The 27,426-nt window shown below is 40.8% G+C and overlaps 1 protein-coding gene across 1 annotated transcript; it reads left to right on the top strand.

Moving 5' to 3' along the window:
• SLC2A10 (solute carrier family 2 member 10) lies at window positions 1-21,993 on the top strand. Its single transcript, XM_081322175.1, has 5 exons — window positions 1-436; window positions 10,310-11,692; window positions 19,357-19,479; window positions 21,141-21,276; window positions 21,412-21,993. The coding sequence occupies exons 1-5, from the start codon at window positions 433-435 to the stop codon at window positions 21,509-21,511; spliced, it is 1,746 nt and encodes a 581-aa protein (XP_081178301.1). The 5' UTR covers window positions 1-432; the 3' UTR covers window positions 21,512-21,993.
• The last annotated feature ends 5,433 nt before the right edge of the window (window positions 21,994-27,426 follow it).

Genomic DNA, 27,426 nt, shown 5'->3' with positions numbered 1-27,426 from the left:
CAGGTCCGGAGCAACGTGGCGCTCTTCAGTCCCGTCTGCCGACGACGAAAAGGGGGAAAAAAACAACCCCCCCCCCCCAAGACCCAAACTTCTGTGCGCTTTAGGGAAAGTTAAGTTCTCGCGGGCCTGCAGCTTCCCGGGGCTTCCGAAGGAGCGACATTTCTGCTTCTGCGGCGGTGCGAGAGCATCCAGGATGCGATCCTGGAAAATCGAGAGCTTTGCCCCGGGGGCCTCCCAGCCGCGAGCCCCCCCTAGCGTCGGAATGCTGGACGTCTCTTCATTCTCGGCGCTAAAGCCCGTAGCTGGGAAGCGCTTAAATTGAGATTTCGATCCCTGGGGGCTGCCGGGCCGGGCTGGGCTTTCTGTTTTCGTCCGCTCTCGAATTGGGAAGTAAACTTTTTGGGGGGAGCCGCGTACGCCACTTCCATCAGCATGGGTGAGTTCCTTGCAGGGAACGGGCAAGCGGGGCGGGGGGGGGACTTCTCTCTCTCTGGATGGATTCGGTTGGTTCTTTGTAGGGATGGAGGGAGAGAATGCAGAGTTGACTTTTCCTGTAAATTAAAACAATTAGCCCAGGGGTCTTCAAACTTGGCCCTTTTATGACTTGTGGACTTCAACTCCCAGAATTCCTCAGCCAGCTTTGCTGGCTGAGGAATTCTGGGAGTTGAAGTCCACAAGTCATAAAAGGGCCAAGTTTGAAGACCCCTGAATTAGCCTTTGCAGTTGGCTTCTCTGCTCCCAAATCTCTGTCCTGTGTTCTCAGTTGTTTTCCTCTGCTAGAGTAATGAGTTAATATCCTATATATGTGTCTATATCGTGCTTTGCCAAACGCTTTTAAAATTATCTCAAGAAAAAGTGGTTCTTTATCTTGGATTACACTATTAGGTTTAGGAGCAGAAGCACTAATTTAGGCATCTTCTGTCTGATGCCCCTTGGAAGCATTGAGTTATAGCTGACCAGGGATTATAGGAGTTGAGGTCAAATCGCCAGATTGGGGGAACTGGCTTCACTGAAAGGCAGGAATTCCATTATTAAGAGTGGCGATGGCGCTCACTTTCCTAATCAAGCTGCATTCTTTTACCCTCTCACAGTGCAGAGTTGATAGGATTGGGTCGCAATGCCACAGTCCATTGTGAACCTAAGCAAGTAGTTCATCAGACTGCTGTCTAAGACTTGTTTATAGTTCTCTTGGCGCAATCAGCAAACTTATCAACTTGCCAACTACATTTTAGCCCAGCGTATTCTGTGAACGGATCCCATGGGATTAATTTACATTTCAGTATATTGTGCAATTCCAAAAAATTGGTTTCATGGAATAATTTATAAGAAGGCAGGGCATGAGAATATAGTCTGCCTCTGATATTCAGATGGCCTTTTGTTGTCATTCATTAATAAATGTTACATGCTGGCTCAAGAATAAGACCTGCTCTATCAAATGGGTTTTGTTTACATGGAAGGCAAGTCCGTTCCTAATCTTTCATCATCTACAGAATGAAACACCTTGCCAGTTATTTCCCCAATTAAATGTGGCCCCTAGTTTAGTCTACCTCTCTAGCACAAATATGCTAATATCAGGAAAACATTTAGTACAACCATTAATGATAGTTCAGTTTGAAATCAATTTGCTCCTGTGTATCAGTTTTCAAATTTTATTTCTGTTAAAAATTCACATGGCTTTCTATCCTTTTTATAATAGGATGGTGAGGTGCTGGGCAGGGGGAGAAATTGAAAGTACTTCAAAGAATACAGGATTGCAACTGTTGACACAATTTTCAATTTTGATGTTTGAAGGTTAAAGTTCACGGATTACACCAGGCCTTGGTTGTTGAATAAGGTAGGATGGCCCAGTTCACATGTAAACTGCAAAATCATAGTTTTCAAACTTCATTGAGCTAACTCTAACCCAAGCAAACCACATACATGACCCTTAGGTAAAGGAGAAAAAAGTACTTCTTTTTATTCAGTTACCCTCAATCTTTGTAACAGATTGGGCTATAAACTCAATTATAAAATAAATAAAATCTGAAAGCTTTTCAATAGGCATAGAGAAGGGAAACAGCTGTTTTAATGAATAATAGAGGCATTGTGCTTGCATCAGGTCTGAACATTTCTTCCAAAACATGTTTGAAACATGCCTTAACACTGTTATGTCTGTTCCTTTGTTTCTGCTTTGAGCAATTTCTGGATTAACATATGAATTTACATATATGTATACCACAACTCTATTATATATCCCATGACTGATCTGTCCAATCTCTAGCTCCAAACCTTCTGGTTACTTTATTTATTAAAAGTTGCAATATTCAGTCTCTGAGCTGTTATTCCTAATTCCAGGAATATACACTCCATTAAGTGTTTCAATTCGTTCCTGCATTCAGACATTTATTTTACAAGTCTTGTGTACAGTTCCAACTCTAGGTAGATGATGATAATAAACCAGCACAATAAACTAGATAATCAATAAACTGAGTCAGTTTAATACAGCACTTAAGGTTCTGAATTAGAAACCATAAGACTGTGACTTCTAATCCATCCTTATGCATAACAACCATATAGGATTAGGTGACTTTGGGCCAGTCTCCATATCTCTCCCCCCCCTCTCTCTCTCCTCCGTTCACCGTAAAAGATTGCTGTGGTGAAAAAAGGACGAGGGAGAATTGCACAAAATAAAGGTGGATAAAAATAAATATGTAATAAATCTTTAATCATAAAAATAAAGCAACTAAAGTTTTAAAAAGTAATTAGATTCAGCCATTAACAAAAGGGAAGGAAACAGCAAACATGGCTAAGAGTTCTTATCTTTAGTTTTTCTTGTCAGTCTACGTGTTGCATACTAAGTTTAGAACTTAATGTATTTAAATATAGGCCTAGTCCTTCACGAGTTACGGTCCAGTTGTCTCAGTCCAAAGCTGGAAGTAATTTTTGTAGAAATGAATGCTCCAGCAGACCAAGAAATCTTTCATATGGAAAAAATAATGCAACAATGAAAGTTCTGCTCATTTATTTTCTCTGGTCTACATGTTGTCAATTTGGGGAGGGCAGAAGCAAAGTTCGACACTGAAAGTCTACTAACAATATGAAGAGATGCTATACAAGAATAAGGTTTTTAACAGGAATTTTAGTAGCTGAGATTTAAGTTTGGGGCTGTTGGGGACGAGAGAGTATTTAAGAATTAGACTAAGACATGAACTCCTAGAAAGCCCAGTGACTCTCCTGCCAATTGAACCGTCACCTCATATACAATTTACCAGGTTACTGGTATCCTCACCTGAGTTCTCATCTACTTTTTTAATAAATTAACTGATTGGAAACTAATCATGGAACAACTTGTCTCCAGATGTGGCTACTCCAGCACTGGAGGTTTTTAGCAATAGCAATAGCATTTAGACTTATATGCTGCTTCATGGTGCATTATAGTCCTCTCTAAGCAGTTTACAGAGTCAGCATATTGCCCCCAACAATCTGGGTCCCCCTTTTACCGATCTCAGAAGGATGGAAGGCTGAGTCAACCTTGAGCTGGTGAGAATCGAACTGCTGGCAGTCAGCAGAATTAGCCTACAATAATGCATTCTATCCACTGCTTCATGATGGCTCTTTAAGAAGAGATTGGACAACCATCTGTCTGAAGTGGTACAGGGTTTCCTGCTTGAGCATGGGGGGTTGGACTAGAAGATCTCCAAGATCTCTTGTTATTCTGTTATTACTTATTTTTATTACTCTATTATTATCATTATAAAGTCTGTAATTTTGTTGTTCTGTTATTCTCAGCTGTCTCAATTACAACTCACCACCTTTGGAAACTTCTTTCTCCAAAGATGTGTTTATGATGTTGTTATCTTCCTGGTAATGAGTAAATGTTCCCCAAGCTAGAAGAATGGAACCAAATCTGACCAAAGGACTGAATCCTCTCCCTCCATATACTTGGCTGATATAATGTGAACAGAGGGCTTTTTGGAAGAGAAACCCCCTGGGGTATCTGCAGGGAAATAAAATAAACATGAGCCCTTTTTCACATGCATCACAATAGAATAGAATAGAATAGAATAGAATAGAATAGAATAGAATAGAATAGAATAGAATAGAATAGAATAGAATAGAATAGAATAGAATAGAGACTTCTGGTTTTGTGCCTGTAGTGCATGGCCGTGCGAGAGCAGACCTCTGCTCCCCATGGCTAGTTTCATCCTGCCAGGGGGACCCTAGATGGGTCTGAAGTTGCCCTGAAGAGGTGACCGTGAAGAAAGGGCAGTCACTTCATTTGATCCAGGGGAAGCCCTCCAAACCCGACAGGAGAAAAGCTAGCCGCATGCCAGCGTCTAACCCTAACCCTAACCTGCAGCCAAAGTCCAAGAGCACTGACCAGAACAAAGGTGAACAGCGTGCTTGGAATTGGTGAGAGTATTTGATCTTCTCTCCCTTATTTTGCAACTAAGTCCCTGGAAAAGATCCCCAATACAAAAAACCTCTGAAAGTAAAGGGAGGGGACATATTCCCATTCCCCCATAGACAGCAGCGGCGAATTAACATTTAAGGAAGAAAGAAACATATTGAAATTAAATTTAAAATACTACAATCTGATCAAACTTAGAAACTAAAACAAACTGCTAAGTTTATATTCTAAAGGATTTTGATGAAATTATAAAAAAGAAAAACAATAAGAACTTCTTACCTGAAAGAGCTGAAAAACAAATTTTGCTGACATTTAGTGGACAATTAGAATATAGCACATTAAAGACAACGCCCAGAAATAAAAAAAAAATCTGTTCCCATGAACTCTAATAACCTTTAAGAAGATAGTTGCCAGGGAACAAAGAAGAGATTGTACACTGGGCCAGCTATAAGATTAGAAAGTGTTTGAAGGAAAATAAATATTTTGATTGTGGCCTAAACTTATGAATTGTCTAAAAACTTTTATTTGTGACTAATTTTTGAGAGGGAAAGTTGCAGGAAGGATTTAAGGTGGCTAAATATATTGAATCACAATTCTGACTGGTTGACAATTGACTCCTGAAAGAAAGAATTGTTATAAAAATTGATTTTACTGAAACCTTGACAATTGAAAATTACAGTGGATTATAAAAATTATATATAAAGACAAGAACTATACAAAATTGGACTGTTTGGATTTTGAGTTCTCACCAGCTTGACAAGGCTAATTACAGAGACTATGGCACTTATGACAGATTACTCAAAATGGGGAGACAACATAGATATGACATATTCATCAAAAATGATAGAAAGCTACACTTAATATCTATTCTTGAAGGATTCAGCCGGAAAGATCAAAGACCTCTAGAAGCAACATTTCAAGACAAGACAAATACTTTTGAAGAAGAAATTTATGCAATGCTACAACAGATACAAATCACAATAGCTCTAAACCACGAGGAGATTAAACACAACTTTGATAACATAAATGAATACACTTCTAATTTAAATCTACAATCAAAAAACATTCAAAGAATGATGGTAAAGAATGAACAAAGAAATCAGATAACGGAATGTGAACTAGAAAAAAATGACTTAATTGGCAAAGTCACAAATGAAGGGAATTATAACTTAATACAAACAAGAAAAATCTCACAAGATTTGGATACAACAATAAATATGGAAAAGATACCTTATGCATTAGAACATCAAAATAAACCTGAGAAGAAAGAAGACTTAACAAAATGGACACTGCTAGGAGAATCACTGTTTTGGGAGACAAAAAGCATATATCTTACGTATTATGTGTCCTCTACACCTAACAACAACTACAAAAATACAAGAACTGTTTGACAAGTCAAAAATACTAATTTGGAAAACAATTTGGCAAAGGAAGAAGATTAGAGACGGGCTTAAGAGACTCGACTCGCCCTACCAGATGGAATATTATATGAGCAAACACTTGTTTGAATATGGCTAAATAAACAAATAACTGGCTATAAAGGGGCTTTAGAATAAGTGGGATAAGAGATATAAGTAATATGGTATTTTTTGATAAGATACAAAATGTAAAAATATTGGGATGATGAAAGTGAAGGAAAAGTTTGAACTTTAAAGACAAATTAAATTTGAAAAGATTTAGGATTAAGGAATGATTGAAATATTGAGGGGAAATTAGATTTAATAAGAACTTTGAAAAAAGGATATATACTGATTTAATTAATTTTTACAAATAGAAGTGAAATATAAATTGATTAAAAAAGATGTTATAGGTAGATTTTATGATAGATAAGTAGTATAGTATTTCTATAATATATGAAATGTGAAAATACTGAGATGATATATTTAAGTGGAAAATTTGGATATTTAGATGTTAATTATTGAGAAAATTATGATTGATAAGAATTGTTTGAATATTATGGAGAAATTGAGTTTAAACAAGATTTATGAAAATAAGATATATGGTGAATCAGTAAGATGACTTTTATGAAAATAACGTAAGTTGATAAGAAAAAAATGCTATATATGGATGCTATTGTTGGTATAAATATAGAAGAATCAGGGCTTTGATTGCACAGTCCCGGCCAACTTGATTTTTTCTGCCATTCCCTCTGATGCCCCTATAAGGCCCTCACTTCTTTCTTCCATGCTTTCTTATAATTTCAGTCAGCAATTCTATACCAGTATTTCTCAACCTTGGCCCCTTTAAGTCACATAGACATCAATATGTTGGCTGGGGAATTCTGGGAGTTGAAATCTATGTATCTTAAATTGGCCAAGGTTGAGTAACACTCCTATGGACACTTAGCGGGGAGTAAATCCCAGTACTTGTATCTCAGGGTAGGTATGTACAGAACAGAGAAATGCAGGCCTGGCTGCAAAGACACCATCAGCGCGGAGAGTCCTGGCTACAAGGTAATTGGGTACGGGGTGCATGGGGCAGCTCCACATCCCCACCCCTACCCTAGCTTGATTTTTAGGTGTGTGCCTTGCCCCACAAAAATCAAACTAGGGCTTATTTTCAGGGTAGGCCTTACTTTTGGAAAAACACGGTAGTTGTTTCTAATAATAAAGTTTCTATTTAATGCATAGTAAAATTGAAAGCAGCTTGGGCAGCTATACAAATGGTAGGGTTTTTCAACATAATATTAGAAGGGGAAAGCCAATAAAGGTGATGCACTAAAGGTAGCATAATAAATGCATTTTTAAGATATGTTTATTATTTTTATTTATTTACTTATTAAGTTTGCCGCACATATTTATTTATTAGTTGAATTTATATACTGCCCTATTCCCGAAGGATGCTCATTTCTTCAATTAACAAAAAAGTCAAACAAAATTATCTAGTTCCGTAAAACTAGATAATGTTAAAATACCTGCTTCCTTAACCTTTGATAGAAAAAAATGAAGATATGCAAAAAAAAAAAGGTATCACTTCATTGTTGAAAATTGGGTATAGCTTTATGCATCTAGTGTATAATGCTTTAAAAAATTCAAGGAGCACCCATAAAATATAGTATGATAAGTTAATTGATGATGCCAAATGTGTAAAAGACTGGTATAATCATAACCATTGGGTGTGCTAGCTGAAGTCTCTGGTATAAGAATTTTAGATCAACAAGTTGACAGTCTGGAAAGCATCTGGTTGCAATTCTTTGATGTGATTTCCAGCTGGACAAGTACATTCGTGCTGTGGTTCATGTTTATAGGATGTTTACTTGTCTGAATATTTTTTTAAAAAAAACCCTACCATGTTGAGTTGAAAAAGCAAGATTACTTTCCAGCTTCTTGGTTTTCTATTACTAAAAGATCCAGTTTGATCTAATGGATAAGGCACCAGGCAAGAAAGTGGGAGAGCCCGAGTTCTAATTCTACCTTAGCCATGAAAGTCTGCTGGGTGTCCTTGCGCCAGTATCTTTTAGCCCAACCCACCTCACAGGTTTGTTATTTTGGAGAAAATAGGAGGAGGAAAGTGTGATGGATATGTTTGCTGCCTTGATTTGTTTGAAAAAATAAATCAAGGATAAAAACAAACAAATTAATTTGTGAGATATGCTTGAAAACAAATATACATAATGTTGGGCTGTAAAGATTGGGTCTAGATCAAGTCAATTGCTCTAGTTCCAGCATACTGAATGTTAAAAGTTAGTTATTGCAGTGTTTCTGCTTATTGCATGCAGGACAGTCAGAATAGAGTTTGGATCCAGAATTAAATTATTTTGTGAATGAAAAATAATGTTTTATAAATATTCTCTCTAAAACAGAAACCTTGATTCACTAAACAGAGTCCTCTGGTACTGTGACATTCATTAGTATGACACTAACATGTCAGTGGCTGTTAGCATGCTAATAGGACCTGAGGTGTTATGTTATACTGTTCATAATAACGTATAGTACACATTGCCCTGCTGGATTGGGCACCTATCCCATCTAGCCTAGCAATCTGTTCTCTTAATGACCAACCAGCTACCCAAGGAAGCCCCCCTAATTTCCAGCAAATGGCTTTCACAGGCAATAACACTGTTTTACAATCTGCTGCTAAGGAATTTGAAATTCAACTTCTGCACAACACTAAGGGTACATCCATCACAGAGACTAGAAGGTTAGACCAAATCTACAAATATTCCCACTCAGCCCTGAAGTTTGCCAGGAGACAGTTCTTGTCTCTCTGCCCAGCCTATTTTACAAGATGGTTGTGAAATAAAATGAATGGTTACAGTGACCGCATGTCCTTCAGATTTACTTAAATTTCAAACATTCACATTTATCTTTTATTTTGGTCATTTAACTTTTATCATATAAATGGTACCACTTAATGCCCAAGCTTTCACATTCATGTGAAAAAAATAGGAAACTGAATTCTTTTTTAAAAATAAATGTACATATATCTTTGATTTTAAATATTTTAATATGCATTTTTGTAGCTTTTCTTGGTTTGCTCTTGAACTTTCCCTTATAAAGCAAACATAAGCAATGAATAGTTTTTATCTTCATGAACCTCTTTCAGATTTGCCCTTTTTCAGGCTTGTCCTTGTTTTCCCCAAGAAAATATGTTCACTATAATTATGGTGAGATAATTGCTACTTTCTACTTTTACAAGAAGGTCACAGTATAAATAAATGGTAAATACAGATTTGTAGTTATACAGAAGGAATCCCTTCAGAGCAAAATATGCACCCAAGTAATATATCCTTGTTTTTCCTTAATATGTTGTTATGCTTATTTTGATATAAGAAATGCTGCATGTTATCATAATCTAGGTACATGTCTATGGAGATTCTTAGTCATTCAGATCATGGTTGTCATGCTTTTTTCTCTTTGAAGTTGTTTTGCTTCTCATCCAAGAAGCTTCTTCAGCTCCGACTGGATGGTGGGGAATGGAAGGATTTATATTTGCAGACAGCTGGTCATTTGCATTCTTTTAATGAGTTGTTGATGCCATCTGGAGGTTTATCTGTGTTGTCAGGGTCACCTGAGTGGTGCAAATGGATGTGGAGCTTTCTTGGAATTGTTGAAAGGACTTATGTTGTAGACTGAAGATAGATGATGTTGTATCCCTCCCTCTCTGTTGAGAAAAGGCTGTTCAGTTTTGACATAGATGGCCTCTTTGACCCCTCTTTCAAAACAGCGGTCCTCTCTGTTCAAAATGGGACAATCTAGGTACAATTTCAGGTTCAGATTGAGGCCTAGAAAACTTCAAAACTCAACTTTATTTATTTTTAATAATTTGAAAATAACGGCCACATTTCCAGGAACCAATGGGATGTTCAAAATACGTTGCACAGGAGAATGTATTAAATCTGGTTACGGTACTGTTTTCTGCCCTAGCAGGTTTTCCATGTTTTTCAACATTGAGTCATATTTCTGTGACTCTTGCAAAACTCTTGTTTTACTGGGCTGTGACATAGGTTCTCCTAACACCACTCTTCCCCGCAAAAGAGTATTTTGCATTTCAGAAAATTCTGCCATTTCTGACCTCAGAACATTGACATTCAGATTACCTTTAGTAGATAGGGGAGATAGGTAGGATCTTAAAAAATCACAATATCATTATATGAACATGCTGATGTATTGGAGACTATTATTCCTGGATTGACTTTATATTTAAAACAATATTAACAAAGTTAGCTTTAAAATGTGATGTAGTTTATAACAGGGGTCTGCAACCTTGACAACTTTAAGACTTGTGGACTTCAGTTTTCAGAATTCCTCAGCCAGCATAGCTGGCTGAGGAATTCTGGGAGCTAAAGTCCACAAGTCTTAAAGCTGTCAAGGTTGCAGACTCCTGGTTTATAACATTGAAGTTATTCCTTGTAAGCTATACCAACTTAAAGAAGAAGTTCTCTCAGATCTCACTGTTGTTCTTATTCTCAACTTCCAGGACAAGCATTGTTCATCCTCCTGTTGACATCAGCAATCTCACTCCTTGGAGGACTGATCTTTGGATATGAACTTGGAATCATCTCAGGAGCACTGTTGCAGCTGCAGGTGGTTTTCCATCTTCGTTGTATTGAACAAGAAGTCCTCGTGAGTGCCTTACTCATTGGAGCTCTCATAGCTTCTTTGGTTGGAGGAATCTTTATTGACCGGCAGGGAAGACGGAAAGCAATATTGGTCAGCAATGCTGTTTTGTTGTGTGGCAGTCTCATCCTGACACTTGCTAGGTCACTTATTTGGCTGGTGGGTGGGCGACTGACTGTAGGTTTTGCCATTTCTTTATCATCTATGGCATGCTGTATATATGTCTCTGAAATGGTGGCTGCCCATCAGCGAGGGCTATTGGTATCCCTCTATGAAGCTGGCATCACCATGGGCATCTTACTTTCATATGCACTGAATTATATCTTTACTGACACACCTGAGGGATGGCGATACATGTTTGGCTTGGTTATTGCCCTGGCAGTCATCCAGTTTGTCAGCATCCTGTTCCTCCCCAACAACTCCAGGACTTTCAAGGTACACTACAGTGTGACTCATAGTAACCTCATTCAACCTTCTAAGAATGAAGATGGTGAAGACATAATATTGCCACGCCCCATGGAGAAGAATTATTCCCTTGTAGATCTTTTCAGATCAAAGGACAATATGAGAAACAGGACTTTCATTGGCCTAGGATTGGTCCTCTTTCAGCAGTTCACTGGACAGCCCAATGCCCTCTATTATGCATCTACTATTTTCCGTTCTGTGGGATTTCAGACGGATTCCTCTGCTATCCTCGCCTCTGTTGGTCTAGGGGTGATGAAGGTTATTGCAACTCTGTTTGCCATGTTTTTTGCAGATAAGGTTGGCCGAAGGGTGTTGTTGATGGCTGGATGTTTGGTGATGGCTTTTTCAGTTATGATTATTGGCCTGGTCAGCTGCTCTGTTCCGTTAGATATGGTTAAAGACTGTGAAACACTCATAGATTCAAACAATACTTCCTTCGGTTCACCTCATCTCCACATAAATTCAGTGTCTCCCCAACCAGATGCTTCCTATTTCTTATTGACGAAAGATACCAGTGAAATACAAGTGGAATCAACTTTTGCTGCCGTGAGACCAGCAGTCAAAACGCTTACCAATAATAAAAGTAGGGGGGAAAGGGCAACCATTACATTAGAAAATGAGCAAACCCATTTTCTCACCCAGCCAGTGGAAGAAAAAGAAAGGGATACCAATTCTTCAATCAGTGGGGCATCTTCCAAGGGACACATGCTCCTAAACTGGATTACACTCCTGAGCTTGATGGCCTTTGTAAGTGCATTCTCAATTGGATTTGGACCAAGTAAGTATCTTCCTGGTTTCGTATTTCTTATCCTAGGTCCCTCTTACATAAATGGACCTCTCTATGCATGGATGTGATTTGAGTCTTACTAAGTAGTTTGTTATGTTTGTTTGTTGGGCTTCTGTGCTGCCCAATCGGTTTGGCTCTGAAATGACCTACAATTACTCCTTACAGTATTATAATTAGAATATAGTTGTGTATGCCATAATGGAATAAGTGCAGTAAGACCTTTGATTCACAAATCTATACATGCAAACCATAAATGCATTTGTGGTTTCAGCAGGAGTTCCTATTCTTCATTAGAATACTCCATAATAAAAAGAGTCAGGAATGGGGGAAAAGAGTGTTCATTTTTAAAAAAAAAATAAGCCAGGAAAAGAACTGTTAATTTTCAGACATTAGCCCCCTTAATTATATTTTATAGGGCTTATTCCGGCTAAACATGAATAGGTTTCTGAGTGGATAATCTTCTGATCTTCCATAGCCACTTCACTTCAGAGCTGATTTTAGACCAGGATAGCAGTCTTGTGGCCAGGAGCTTCATTTAGAAACAAAATAAAAATGAAACCCTTGGCTTCCAAAGGCCACAAGGTTTATGGCAGGTAACATGAGAAGTTTGGGGAGAGGGTTATATTAAAATTACATTACTCTGCAGAAAGACAAGCAGCAAGTTTGTCCAATTCCCATTCTGGATATATTTTGGGAACTGAAAGAAGTTGGGATGGGACACATAATGAATCCATGGTTTATGCAGCTATTCTTGGACTACTGCTCTATCTCACTTTAAACTGGACATGCTAACGACAAGCTTTCTCCTATGCTTTGCAGCTAAGCTAAGTGTCTAGTTTTGTTCCATTCAGTTACTGGAGTTCTACACACACACACACACACACACACACACACACACACACACACACACACACACTCTTTCTGAAAGAGTTCCTTTTACCTATCTGTTCCAGGAAGTAAGCACTGTGTTAAAATGTTATTTACATACCCAGTTAAGCAAACATAACTATGGAAAACATACATTTGCCAATTTATAATGCTACAGTTTGCAAATAAAACGTCAATATTATCAGTTGAGGCATTAATACTAGAAACAGTAACCCCAACATATTTTGTATGCCTGCTTCAAATACTTAGAAGTTACCTGAACGAAAGAGGAACCTGTATTGGCCAGTTAGAAGCCCTAGAAAAGATTATTTAATCAGGTGAGGTTTGCATTTGATTAAAAGAACAGTATTATTTTAAGAAAAGTTGAAGATCAGACTAGCTGGTTTTTATTGACTGACAATTTAATTGATTAATGTGATTTCTGAGTATTACTACTCTTCCTTTCAGAAGCAAACAGAATGGTTTACAAAAATTTTAAAAACAGTCTTAAATAAAGCTGTCATAATAAAACCAGAAATGTTTAAAAACCAATAAATACAAACTTTCAAACAAATTTAGTTTTTAAAAAAGGAATAAAAACACTGGTCATCTTACAGTGAATCTATTCCTAGAGTAATTGTTATCTCATAAATTGTTGGGTGAATAGACATGTCTACAATTATTTTGGGAAAGATAACATAGGAATCAGCTGAACATCTTTTTGAAGTTCCATAATTGGAATGCTATAACTTAAGTACTATAAGTGCTGCTACAAGGCCTTGAACTGATCTCATGGGTGGAACCACAAATAGGGCTTTTATCTTCATTATTTGGGCCAAGAAATCCCACAAAGGAATTGATATAAATTTCAGTTAATGAATCTTATATTGACTTGTACAATATTTTATACTATTTGTCAGTTCTTCCATCTTTCCCTCGATGCCTCACTGGCATCCTGCCATCAATAGCTAAGAGGGAGAGAGGGAATAAATGGGCAATAAGCATGTATTGAGCTAGTGCTGGAAAATTGGGAGGAAGGATTGACAGTTGGGGAAGAATAGGGATGCTTTAAACCAGTGTGCCAATCTTCAAGGACAATGAGAGGCCAAAGATGCTTTGGAATGGAATGCCGATTGCTCCAAGCACTGAACACTCCCAAAGCACCTAGCCATTCACCCATTGTCTGGAAATGGACCGGTCAAAGGGGGGAGGGTCAGATTGAGAGGAAAAGCTGTATGCTTTTGCGCAGGAAATTTAGTTCTAGTCTGGCTTTACTGCAACCAGCACCCCTTAGCAAAAGAGCCTATCACTTCAAACCCAATGGAGTCAAGGGTCTTTCTTTCCTTAGAGGCCATCCAGCTGGGGTAGGCCTGACACTGTTCATTAATTCAACCATTTACCATGGTCAGTTTGTTGATCTTTCTCTTGGTAATTTCCTTTGAAAGGAAGCAGGATATTCATGTACTTGACAAAGCAGCCTTTAATCCACAGGTGCACTCTGGTATAATGCATTCATTGGCCCAGCCTTGTTACTGGTGTTCTCTAGAAGAGGGCTGTCAAACTGCTGGCCCGCAGGCAGGTTGCATCATATGGAGGCCACACCCACCCCAGCTCCGGCAATGCAAAAAAAGTCATGATAAGTTGTGACACGTCACGTGACGTGGCAAGTTGGACACCCGTGCTGTTGTGTATGGTTTTGGGTTACAACATAGCAACAGTGCTATTTATACCACCAGGCGGCGCTGTACCGGGACTGATGTGGATTGGGCTATTTTTTCGGCGGGAATACCAGGTTCAAATGGATTGGCCAGGTGGATACCTGGCCAGGTATATATAAGGACTCAAGTAACCCCAATCCCCAGTACAGTCCTACCCACAATAAAGAGCTGCTATGCTGTACCCTGTGGCCTGGCGTCTTCCATGCGGTCTAAAACCCACTACACAATAGTGGCGACAAGGGTGGGATGCTGCTTCTCTCAGAGCTGAAGTCACTAGGGTCAGAGAAAGAGGCATCTTTCCCCAACTCCTTCACCTAAGCAGATTCCACAGGACCGGACACGCCATGGCACAGTTCGGCCAAATTCTGGCGTTTGACATTCGCCATCCCAAGAGATGGGCTTCACACCTGAGCCAGGTCAAAGGGTTCCTACGGGCCAACCGGATCACTGACGACAATAAAAAAGCAGCAGTTCTGACCTGCATGAGCGGGCCAGCGATCCATGATCTGGCCATCAGCCTGTTCACACCAGAAGCGATCGAGACTGTAAAGTATAAGGACTTTGCAGAGAAGCTAAATGCACATTTCAAACCGCGAATGTCAGAACTGGCTTGGCGAGGCCAGTTCGAACAGCGTTTCCAATAGCCAGGAGAGTCAGCCACTGAATTCATTGCAGCCCTGAGAGAGGCCGCTTGCCTGTGCAAATTCAGCAACTTAGAAGAACGGCTTCACGATCACCTGGTGTGTGGTCTCGGAGACAAAAAACTACAACAACACCTATACGCCAGACCCGACATCACACTCCAAGATGCTCAAGATGAGATCTTGGCTAACGAGGCCACTGCAGGAGCAATTCGTGCAACCCATCATTCCCAACCCAGCAGCCCAGGAGGAGCCGTCCGTTGTGGGGAAGCTGCGAACAGCGGGAGCAGTGAAGTGAGTGAGGAGGCAGAGATTGATGCTGTACATCAAAGACAACTGCAGCGCGACAATCAAGGAAATCAGCAGAAGCCAACAATGGCCAGCAAATGCAACAAATGTATCGGCTGCAGTTGCAGAGATTCCGCCCCAAAATGTGCTGGCTGCGGGGGGAATCATGCGAGAGCGGTTTGCAAATTCTGAACTGCGAAATGTTGGGCATGCGGCAAGACAGGACACATCGCAGCCGTTTGCCAGAATCACTCCCAGGACAGCCTGCACGAACTGCAACCGATGGTCATGTCGCTGACAGGTATTAAGACCCCCCCCCCAGCACATCACCACCATTTTTTTTGAGACCCAGAGGGCCGTTTCCCACATGGGAATCAACCGGCTAATCACTGCCAAAATTAAACTAGAGGTCCGTTTGCAAGGTGTACCTTGCAAGATGGAGCTCGACTCTGGCTCTGCTATCTCAATAATTTCTTATGAAATGTTTAAAACTGTTTGCGGCTGGAGCAAGCGGTGGCCTCGACTGAGACCTACCAGTTTAAAGTTAACTGATTTTCAACATGCCCCGGTAAAAATTAGGGGGGAGACTACTCTATCAGTGGGTTTTCTCTGGGCACTTGGATGTTCTCGTGGCCGAGGGCCGGAGGACTAGTTTAGTGGGGTTAGATTGGTTTGAGGCTCTGGGTATAGGGATCTCGGGAATCCATAGCACCCAGGCCAGAAGCCTCGAATCCGTCTGCAAAACGTTTGCAGACGTATTCGACGGAAAATTAGGCAGGTACAACGGGCCCCCCATTAAATTTAAATTGAACCCAAATGTGCTACCTATGAGAATTAAACCCCGGAGAGTTCCCTTCATCCTCAAGCACAAGATTGAGAATGAATTGGATAAGTTAGTAGAGCAGGGGGTGTTGGAACCGGTAGAAGGGGGAGAGTGGGAGACCCCCATTGTCACCCCATTGAAAGCTAATGGGGAGGTGAGAATTTGTGCGGATTATAAGGCTTCGGTAAACCAGGTCCTCAATCCGCACACTTACCTGGTTCCAGCGATCAGCCACATCCTCTCCTCCTTACAGGGTGGCGCCATCTTTGCAAAGCTAGACCTCGCGCAGGTGTACCAGCAACTCCCGGTTACCAGGGAGACAGCTGACACTCAGACAATTGTAATACACAGAGGAGCTTTCAGAGTTAACCGTTTACAGTTCGGTGTCTCTGTAGCTCCAGGAATTTTTCAGGAGGTGATGGAGAGGACTCTGAAGGGCATTCTGGGGGTATGCCCTTACTTTGATGATGTCCTCATTGCTGGGGATTCAGAAGAAGTACTGGCTGAAAGGTTACGGGCAGTTTTAAGTAGGTTTCGTGCTGCAGGACTCAAACTTAAGAAGGACAAATGTCAAATTGGGGTTGCATCCATAGAATTTTTAGGGTTCAGGATCGATGCCAAAGGGATCCATCCCACTGACTCCAAGGTAAGGGCAATAAAAATGGCCCCCACACCCAAGAACAAAGCAGAGTTGCAAGCTTTTCTGGGCTTGCTTAATTTCTATCATGCATTCTTGCCACACAAAGCAGCCATTTATTTTATTTATTTTATTTTTTATTTTATTACATTTATATCCCGCCCTTCTCCGAAGACTCAGGGCGGCTTACAAGCTGAGCCTTTACACAGACTATTAGACAAGAAAGCTATTTGGACCTGGACCAGGGTTCATGAGCAGAGTTTTCAAGCCCTTAAAGAACTACTATCCAGTAATTCCACTGTCACTCATTTCATAGAGAAAAAGCCCATCTGCATTGCGTGTGACACTTCTCCCTATGGAGTGGGTGCAGTTTTAAATCACTTAGAAGAGAATGGAGAACAAAAACCTATTGCCTATTATTCCAGGACACTGCCAGGACAATCCAAGTGCTCAGGGGTCTCTTTGCCACGCATGGCCTTCCTGATGTGTTGGTCTCGGATAAAGGCCCACAATTCACCTCTGTTGAATTCCAGGATTTCATGAAGGCCAACTTGATTAGGCACGTCACATCTGCGCCCTTTCACCCATCGACCAATGGATTAGCAGAATGCATGGTGAGAACAACAAAAGACGCTTTGAAGCGCATCATCAGTGGGGACTGGCATCATAGGTTGGCTCAGTTCCTACTGGCTCAACATTCCACACCTTGCACAGCAACAGGGAAGAGCCCAGCTGAACTGCGTTGGAGCAGACGGCTCATCACCAAGCTGGACAGGCTACACCCTGACAGGGTGGCTGCAAAGACAGTGCAACCCAACCCAACTAGGGAACTAAACACAGGTGAACTAGTCTGGGCCAGGAACTATGGGCCAGGACATGCGTGGATTCCTGGCTTGGTGGTTGACAGAACAGGGCCCTTGTCCTACATTGTAGGGGTGGAGGGGGACCGTCCGATCCAATGACACATAGACCAAGTTAGGAGACGGGTTCCTGAAAGGCCACTGGAAAAAAATCAACAGGAGAGCCATTCCTCGCAACCAACAGACCAACATGAAGAACCTGAGCTGGTGGAAGACTTCAGGGACCCAGAACTGTTCCTGGAGAGACTGGGTCAGCACAGACAACAACCACCTCAGGACATTCAGGACAATCCAGCCGCAAGATCTGACCAGGGGACGAGTCAACACGAGAAGCCCAACCAAGCCATATCCACTGACCCTGCTGTCCAAGTCAAAGGATGATGACCTAAGGCAGTCATCACGGGCAAATAGGCCTCCAGCCTATCTGACTGACTATGTTTATTTTATATTTAAATTTATATACTGCCCTATTCCCGTAGGACTCAGGGCGGTTTACAGGGAAAATTAAAAGTTAAAATACATCATATACAATTAAAAACGATTAAAACTAAGATTAAATTAATCCCTGAACTTAACTAAAACCCCATTAATTAAAAATTAAAACCCCTCATGTTAGGTCATGAGGGGGCGGAATGGCACGGTAGGATTGACATGTAATGGTTAAATTGTACTCAATGTATTTTAGTGTGTAGTTGTTGTGTGAATCATTATTGTTTGTTCTTAAAAGGGAACAGGTGTTGTGTATGGTTTTGGGTTACAACATAGCAACAGCGTTACTTATACCACCAGGTGGCGCTGTACCGGGACTGATGCGGATTGGGCTATTTTTTCAGCGGGAATACCAGGTTCAAATGGATTGGCCAGGTGGATACCTGGCCAGGTATATATAAGGACTCAGGTAACCCCAAATCCCCAGTACAGTCCTACCCACAATAAAGAGCTGCTATGCTGTACCCTGTGGCCTGGCGTCTTCCATGCGGTCTAAAACCCACTACACAATACGTGTTCTAGAAGATGGATTAGAACTGTACCTCCCAGAATTTCTAGCCATTGGGGTCCTGCTTAGTTTTTAAAGTTACATGTATTTACTAATAATGCACCTAGTAATATGATTTTCCAGAATGAAGAGCAAAGATAAAATCTCCCCTAACTGGAATTGACATCTGAAGACTACCTGTCCTTGTCCATATTGTTTTATTACCAGTGTGATGGAAGTTATTTTGCATTACCTTTTAATATGTTTCATTAGTTCCCAGTCCACTCCAGGAATTGAATTTACTTACAAACTACTTACTCTGCTCAGCTTCTTTAGGATGAGCCAAATTCATCTAGGTACTGCAACCTATTGTAACAAGTAATGGAGAAGCTTCTTTTTTTGTTTTTTGTTTTAATTCTTCCATTCACTTCACCATTCAGTGAAAATGTCTGTCTTGTCCACTCGCAATCCATATACCTAGAATTTTCTAAACAGTATATTATCTATCTTTCCAATGTTTCTTGTAAAAAAGTAATATGCATGTCCAAATATGTATTTCATATGTGAGTTTAAAAGTCTGTTTAGGAGCAAGAGTAGTAGTGGTAGTAATCATTATAATAATAATAATAATAATCCTCAGTATGTCTCTTCATATCTTAGCTAGTTATTGAAGGATTCATTGTGTTTAACTGAAACTTCTGAATAATTGCATCTTCCAACTCAACAGTTCAAGCTTTCTTTCTATAATCCCATTCTAGTTTCTTCTTACGGTTGTACAAAATGTTGCTTATGATTTATTAATTTCTCCTGCCTAATTCCACACGCTTTCCTTTCTCCTCCTGCAGTGACATGGCTGGTCCTCAGTGAGATCTATCCAGCTAGCATACGAGGAAGAGCTTTTGCGTTCTGCAATAGTTTCAACTGGGCTGCCAATTTACTGATCAGTCTTACATTCCTTGACCTCATTGGTATGTATAATATTGGCTTGTTGTTGACATTCTTTGCTGCTGATAATCATAGCGGAGCTGATAATAGGGTGTATTTAGACCAGTGTTTGTCAATCTCAACAGGTATAAGATGTATGGACTTCAACTCCCAGAATTGGGAATTCTGGGAGTTGAAGTTCATATGCCTTAAAGTTGCTGAGGTTGAGAAACTGATCTAGACCCAACAAAGGGTCACTGCCTTTGTTTGAGGATCTTGTCTCCTATTTATTATATCATTTCTGGAGTCACGATCAGCCATATATAGTCGCTAGAATGTTAAATTTAGACTGAAGGAAGCCAGACTCAAATCTCTGCCAAAGCAGAAAACTCAGTTCAAGGCAGTCTTAGTCTACTCTAAGCCAGAAGTCATGGTGCTTCTCATGATTTTTATGGATGGACAAAATTAACATTTAAAAGAAGATAACATAATGGTGTTATTAGAAGGAAAAAAAATCCAAAATCCATAGCTAGATAATGTATTTATTAGACAATATGGTATTTTCTTAACAAAAGAGCAAACAAATGTTTATATGCTCCAGAACTCAGCATCAGAGGAGATAATAGGCTGCAGAAGAAGGGGGGAAATCCAAAATTACACCAGATGTTGTGGTTTGCCATTTAGTGTCATTCACAAAAGTGGGATTGCAGACTGAATGTATTAAGTCACTAGTTACTATTAAACTAAAAAATTACAACTAGTAGTCTGAAACGAAGAAACAGCTGTTGACTCAGACTTATGCAACCCCAGGTCTGAATTTTAAAAAGCCAGTTGTTTCCTATTACAATAATAAAGACAATTCTGAAGCTAATATGAAGCTACTTTTGAAGCTCACTTGAAAAAGTAAGATTATAATCTATCTGATTTTATGAGGTCGATGGAGATTGTCAATCATCCAGGTCATGGTTGAAGAAGAAACTATAGAAGCAAAACATTTTCAAAGAACTAAAAAAACCAAGAAAATCCAGTTGGCTTTTAGGAAAGCATCTTTCAAAAAGTATCTTTGGAAAGGTTGTATTTCTTCAGTTAATTTAGCTAGTTTAGACATTTTTTCTTTCAGAAGTTTTTAGAATTATTTTTGTGTTTGGGTAATATTTTAAAATATTATCAAAATATTTCAAGTATTGCCAAATATTTTAATCCCAGAAATATTATGTCAGCACTCATTTGTAGCCCAGATATGTATTAGCCTGTGTGTCATAGAGAAAAGCCATCTGGTTCTGCTGTTAATAGTAAAACCCATCCGAAAAGTATTTATGGCAATTGTCCATCTCCAAGATACTAAAGGTGGAGAAATACTGCAAAACCATGCTGTTAATGTTTTTAAAACCTTTTAATTATTGTTACTACCTCATCCTTGAGAATGTTTGCAATCAAAATGCTATAAAATGATCATTTTAACTCAATTTAATTAAAATGACTGGCACCTTTTACTATGCACCCATTATTGAAATAATGTCCAGATGAAACTTCTGATCTTGCTGAATGCATGAGTCTAATAAAATGTAAATTTACTTTTGAAAGGAAATTTTACAGCTCCTTTTAAGTAGCCTTTGGTAAGCTCCTGATTTTATGATAGCCTTTATCTATCCCAGCAAATGTGGCATTATGTCATATGTTGATTTTGTAATGTTTCTCTATACAGATGTCATCGGCTTGTCATGGACCTTCCTTTTCTATGGACTGGTAGGATTGGCGGCTGCAGTATTTATTTATTTATTTGTACCAGAAACCAAAGGACAGTCTCTGGAAGAGATAGATCATCAGTTCTCAAAAAAGCGGTATGTCCTAGAGGGCTTTGGCTACAATAGTTGTCACTGCTAACATTGAACAATGCAGAAGTATTTTGCCCATATCATAGATAATTTGAAGCAGGGCATGGTAAATCCATATTGATCTCTTCCTTGTTTTGGCAGGTTGCTGCAAAGGAATATATGCTGGCACAAACTATGGAACAGAAGAGAAATTTATACACGTGTTCGGTATCAAAGAATAGACCATTCTAATACTTCCTGAAAAAGGAGCCATAATTCATGACATGACACCATGGTTACCTATATCATGCTGGAAGTTTTATGGTGACTTTGCCAAAGGAAGAAATTCATGAAAATCTTGTATTTATGTATTTAGAATAGAATAGAATAGAATAGAATAGAATAGAATAGAATAGAATAGAATAGAATAGAATAGAATAGAATAAGAGTTGGATACTTTTATATATTTTATAAATATTTTATAAATAAAGTATACTTGAGCCTATTTGATTGGATAGTTTGATATGAAGTACTATTTTTTTCAACTTGATGGATTTTGGAGGAGATGCATTTGTATCTCCAATACCATTTTTTGGAGAAAACCTCCTCCCTCATCTATTTTCCAATCCCTCTTTCAGTTATGGGTGAGTAGCATCCTCCCTCTCCAGACAATCCATTGTGATCTGATTATGCAGCTAAAGAGTAAGGAAATGCTGATTTTTTAAAAGAAATCAGACAGTAGAATGTCAGAAAAAAATCACAAAAAATTATAGAATCATCTCATTGCTTGCATAGGCCACATCTGATCAACACTGTGATTATATTTTTAATTTCCATAGAAACAAAAATAAACACTAACTTCACTTTGCTCTGCATTCCATCTCAAAATGAGCTATTATTACCACTTAAATATAAAAAAAGAGTTCCTGCACTTTTTAAATTCATTTCTGACTAATGTAAAACATTAACCAGCCTGCCAAATGTATTTCACTATATTACTTTGTGAGTGAAGGAGTGGCTTAGATAGTTATGCAATCAGGATGAAATGGTGCAGCTCAAATTATGGTTTATAGCAGCCAGCATGCAGCATGGTGACAGAACTTAGCAAAGTCCTGGTTTTGTCTTTTGCTGTTTGGTCTATTCTTAGCATCCCTGGTCAATCCATGGGGCCAGGTAACTCTAGTGTGTGAGATGCTACTGATTCTGGACCCTCTAAATCTATTGAAGTAGGATAATTTATTTTAACATATAAATCTGGCAGTCATCATGTAGGATTTTATGTTTATTTTATGATTTACATTTCACTGCTTTCTATTTCTGGTGAACTTTTATTTGTAATTAGATTGGAGAAGGTTGATGAGGATTTCTTTGCATCTCTAAGGGATCGATTCTCCTCCTCCTTCTGTACTAAAATGTACAGAATCATTTTATGGTGTTTATGGGTAAATAATAAAAGCAAGCTGTATTGGCTGTCATCCCCAAGCAGTTCAATAGCTTGCACTTTTAGAAACTCACTCTATGAATAAAGAAAAAGGGTGGTGACAGCCTATTTCAGTGTCTAAATTCTATGCTTCTTGGCATATTTTACAGAAAAATTGAGACACATTAAAAAATCTCCCTCTTCGGTTACCTATTGACTAGCAATGGGATACAAATTAAAGGTGAAAAGCTAGCCCAAAATTACTTTGGGAAGAAGTGAATGCACACCTTCATTAAAAATGGTTTTTCTAGCTAGAACAGAAGCTGAAGAAAACATGATAACTGGATGATACAGCCCTAGAGAAGGAACAGCAATCAGTGGAGAAGTTGAAATTGTTGCCATTTCATCCATCCCTCAGAATGACCAATTTAAGCCACTTTTAACAACATAATTTGGTTCAAATACATTCTCTGTTAAAATTGCAATCAACTAAGTAGCCTTTATCATACAGGGAACATAACCAATGATAATATCAGAAAGAAGCAATTGGCATGCATCTAGAATTCAAACTTTAAGAAAGCAGAACATTCTTTTGTGATTTAAGCATATGTGGGAGGTGAAGTACCCTTTTTGTTACAGATGTTAACAGAAGCATTCATTTGCCATGAACTTCAAAAAATAACTATGAATACACAAAAAATGGGATCTGAGAGGAAGTGGCAGCTATCTTGTATCCAGTATTTTTAAATAAAAAAATCAAAAGCAACTGGAAGATTTCCCAGGGGGATAATATCAGCCTTGGTTGGGATTTTTTTTAAAATCCCATTTATATCCCGCCCTTCTCCGAAGACTCAGGGCGGCTTACAATTTAAAGCACAAATCTATGTGCTTAGCAATAGCCTTCATTCTATGTATACTATGCCTGCTTATTATTAGGGCTTTCGCCCCCCCCCCCCCAAGCGGCATTATTACAACGTTTATTGCCCCCAACAATCTGGGTCCTCATTTTACCTAGCTCGGAAGGATGGAAGGCTGAGTCAACCTTGAGCCTGGTGGGATGCGAACCTGCACTAATTGCAGGCAGCTGGTGTTACTTAAGGAGGCATTAGCCCACTGCTCCACCAAGGAATTGTGTTTTAGAATTTATTTTTCTAAAACCCAGAAATCTGCTGGGTGCAGATTTCTAAGATAAGGTTCAGGTTCTTTTTGTCATTCTACTTTCTATGTTATAATCTCTGCCACAAAGCTTAACTTCGGTTGTTGTGTCCGGTCAGGCGACAGATAACACGGAGACGGTTCAGGGTTTAGACTGTTTATTTTAGCTGCACGTGGTAGAACTGAACCCACATGGCCCTGTGTTGCTTATATGTCCGGCAAGCGCCGGACACTAGCCAATCCGCCGACTGGAATCTCCCGCCTTGCCTCAGGCACCCAACCCGGTGTCCAGGAATTCCAACCGGCTGGATTAGCCAATCACGAGGCTGTGCAGTTGTGTACAGAACACCCCTTCCCCCCAATTGTGAACCCCCTAATACCCAGGTCTCCAAGGTCTCTTTGATTATTTCCTTACATAGTCGCTTAGATATGCCGGAGGTCTATGTTCTCTGACAGGGTATCTCCCTGGTGGACTGTCCAGCCTAGTCTCTCTCTCCTGGATTGGCCTTGTGGGCTGTTGCAACTCCCCCCTCTGCTGGTGCCCCGCTGGTTGCGATGTTCCTGTGGGATCCCTTGGCACTGTCTCTGTGGCTGGCTCTGTAGGCTCTGACCCCCTTGTAGTGGACCTTGGTGATCCGGCCTCTGTTGGTCCGGCCCTGCCCATTGGGTTACGTTGGGGTGTAGACGTTGTATATGGGAGTGGTTCGTAGTGTGTGTGGCTTTGCGACGGCTGAGTCTCTCTGGGTGCCGGTGGGGTGTTCTCAGGGGCTTTTTTCCTGAGTTGGTCAATGTGTCTCCTGACCTGGCATTCCCCTTCCCCCTCTATGATGTACGATAGCGGCCCCAGCTTGTCTATTACCACTCCCTGTGTCCACTTATCCCGTTGGCCGTAGTTCCTGGCCCACACTAAATCCCCAATGCTTAATGATCTGGCCAAGCAGTCCTGTTCAGTTTCAGCTGTTATCTGGGTTATCTGTTATCCTATCTGGGTGGAGTCTATCTAATTTGGTTGTCAGTCTCCTGCCCCACCTCATTTCTGCTGGGCTTTTCCCAGTTGCTGTGCACGGTGTTGTGTGCTGTGCCAGCAAAAACTGGGCCAGTCTTTGGTGCCAGTCCCCAACAATAATCCTGCGCAGTGCGTCTTTGGTTGTCCTCACGTTCCTTTCTGCCAATCCGTTGCTGGAGGGGTGGAAGGGTGCCGATGTTGCGTGCCTAATCCAGTTGGCCTTGAGGAAATCCTGAAATTCAGTAGATGTGAATTGAGGGCCATTGTCAGATACAACTACATCAGGTAACCCATGAGTGGCAAAGAGTCCCCTCAGGACCTGTATTGTCTTTGCTGATGTCATGCTCTTAACAGGCACTATCTCTAACCACCGGGAATAGCTGTCTACTACTATTAAGAATGTCTGACCCTGGAAAGGCCCCGCATAATCTATATGTATTCAGGACCAGGGGTTGTGTGTCGCCTCCCACCTGTGTACTGGTGTGTGGGCTTGTTCTGGCCTTGACTTCTGGCATTGATAACACCCTGCTACCCTTTCCTCGATTGCCTTGTCTAACCCTGGCCACCACAGGTGACTCCTGGCCAGAGCTTTCATGCGTACGATACCCGGATGCCCTTCGTGTAATTCGCAGATGACCTTGTCTCTAAGTTTCTCTGGCACTATTACCCTGTTCCCCCATAGTAACCCTAAGTGTGATGACATTTCATCCCTTCTCCTGAAATACGGCTGGAATTGTGGATCTGGGCTTTCCCTTGACCACCCCCCTTGGACCCATGCTGCTACTCTGCTTAGTACGGGATCCTTGCTGGTGGCACTGGCAATATCTTTGGCTGTTAGTGGGCATTCTGGGAGTTCTTGTAATGTGAGGATTTGTCCCACTGGTGCTGGGTCTGTGTCTGTGTCAGGTAGGGGTAGCCTGCTTAAGGCATCTGCATGGCGCATTTCTTTCCCCGGTCTGTAATTGATGGAAAATGTATATGCTGATAGGAATATTGACCATCTCAGCATCCTTGGTGACATTATCTGGGGGGTCTGTTTGTCAGTTCGGGGCCTCTCTCGGTGATTTGTGCAGTTGCGGTGGTGGTGGTCTCCTGGGACGGTCAGCGCCTTCCGATCGGGTTGTCCTCACCGGGATTTTTCCGAATCTCCAGGTGATCTCATCGATGTCCGTCTCCCACGGGTAGTCCTCCACCCCACCGTCCACAAGGCACTCTTGGTTGATGGCTCCCGCTGCGCCATTGCTGTTGTGGGGGGGGGTCGCGTTGCCCCGTGGCTTCGTAAGTGAGTAGTTCGTCCAGAACTTCTTGTACGTTTCCCGTGGGCTTTGCGATGATTCTGTTTTGCAATTGTTCATCGCGTAGCCCTAGGACCACTCTGTCCCTAATTCGCACCTCCAGATTGTCATATTTACAACGGAGTGCGGCTTCCCTCACTGCAGCCATGAATTCTGTTATGGATTCCCCCGGCTTCTGGTTCCTTTTCTCGAAGATTCTTCTCCAGAAAAGCTCCGATCGTTTGGGGGTGAAGTGCTCTTTGAGTTTCGCTAAGAGCTCGGCATATGACACACTGGCAACTGCGGCCGGCTGGCACAAGCCAACGGCGGCCCGGTAAACCGGTGTACCGCTGATTGTCAGTAGTGCGGCAGCCTTCTTCCGGTCTTCGGTTATGCCGTTCACTAACATGTACCCCTCGACCTGGCTGACGTACTCCTCCCAGTCTTCCAGGTGTCGGGTCGAATTCTCTCACCGAGCCGACTTGAGCCATTCTTGCTTCCCGTCCGTGATTCTGTGCCGCTGGGCTGAAGACTCGTTGTGCTGCTGATGGCTATTTGAATTTCCCGCTCCGCGCGCTTCCTGCTCACGCGTCCTTTTCTCCGCTGTTCTGCCGCAATCCCATCCTCGTCGCCACTGTTGTGTCCGGTCAGGTGACAGATAACACGGAGACGGTTCAGGGTTTAGACTGTTTATTTTAGCTGCACGTGGTAGAACTGAACCCACATGGCCCTGTGTTGCTTATATGTCTGGCAAGCGCCGGACGCTAGCCAATCCGCCGACTGGAATCTCCCGCCTTGCCGGCTGGATTAGCCAATCACGAGGCTGTGCAGTTGTGTACAGAACATCGGTTATTAAGGGAAATGCAATGTTATGCAAACTCCGTATTCAAAGTTTTACTATATTTCTGAGTAAAAGTGACAAAAGGAATAATCTGAGAAAAAAGAATGCTGCTTTCTATACTGAAAGCCTCTTTTGGGTGATTCTGCAGAAATTGAAAAGCAGTGGTGACTTTACAAGGCAACTTTTTGCTTTTTTGGCTTGTGACACATGGAATACTCATCTCCCGCCCTTTCATATCCCACATTTAAGGCATAGGACATACTTAATGTATAATTTACTATGAAACTTTTTTATTTCATGCAGGGTAGGGAATCTAAACCTTCTAGATGTCCTGAGCAGTTCTGAGCATCTCTCATTATTAACCATGCTGGCTGGGCTTCTGGAAACATCTGAAAGATCATGTTTCCCACCTCTACTTTAAATACATCAGATGCAAAAGAGAACCAGAATGTTATGCAGTTCTTATTTCCTAATTAATGAA

Source organism: Vipera berus (genome assembly GCF_964194415.1).
Source record: "Vipera berus genome assembly, chromosome: 3".
Classification (NCBI taxonomy): Eukaryota; Metazoa; Chordata; class Lepidosauria; order Squamata; family Viperidae; genus Vipera; species Vipera berus.
Note: the sequence above shows the minus strand (reverse complement) of the source record. Positions and strands in the feature narration are given on the sequence as shown.

Excerpts from the sequence above, each read along its gene's own strand:
- SLC2A10 (XM_081322175.1), top strand. Across the intron at positions 19,480-21,140 it reads TACATTCCTTGACCTCATTG|ATGTCATCGGCTTGTCATGG; the intron begins GTATGTATAATA and ends TTCTCTATACAG. Across the intron at positions 21,277-21,411 it reads CATCAGTTCTCAAAAAAGCG|GTTGCTGCAAAGGAATATAT; the intron begins GTATGTCCTAGA and ends TTGTTTTGGCAG.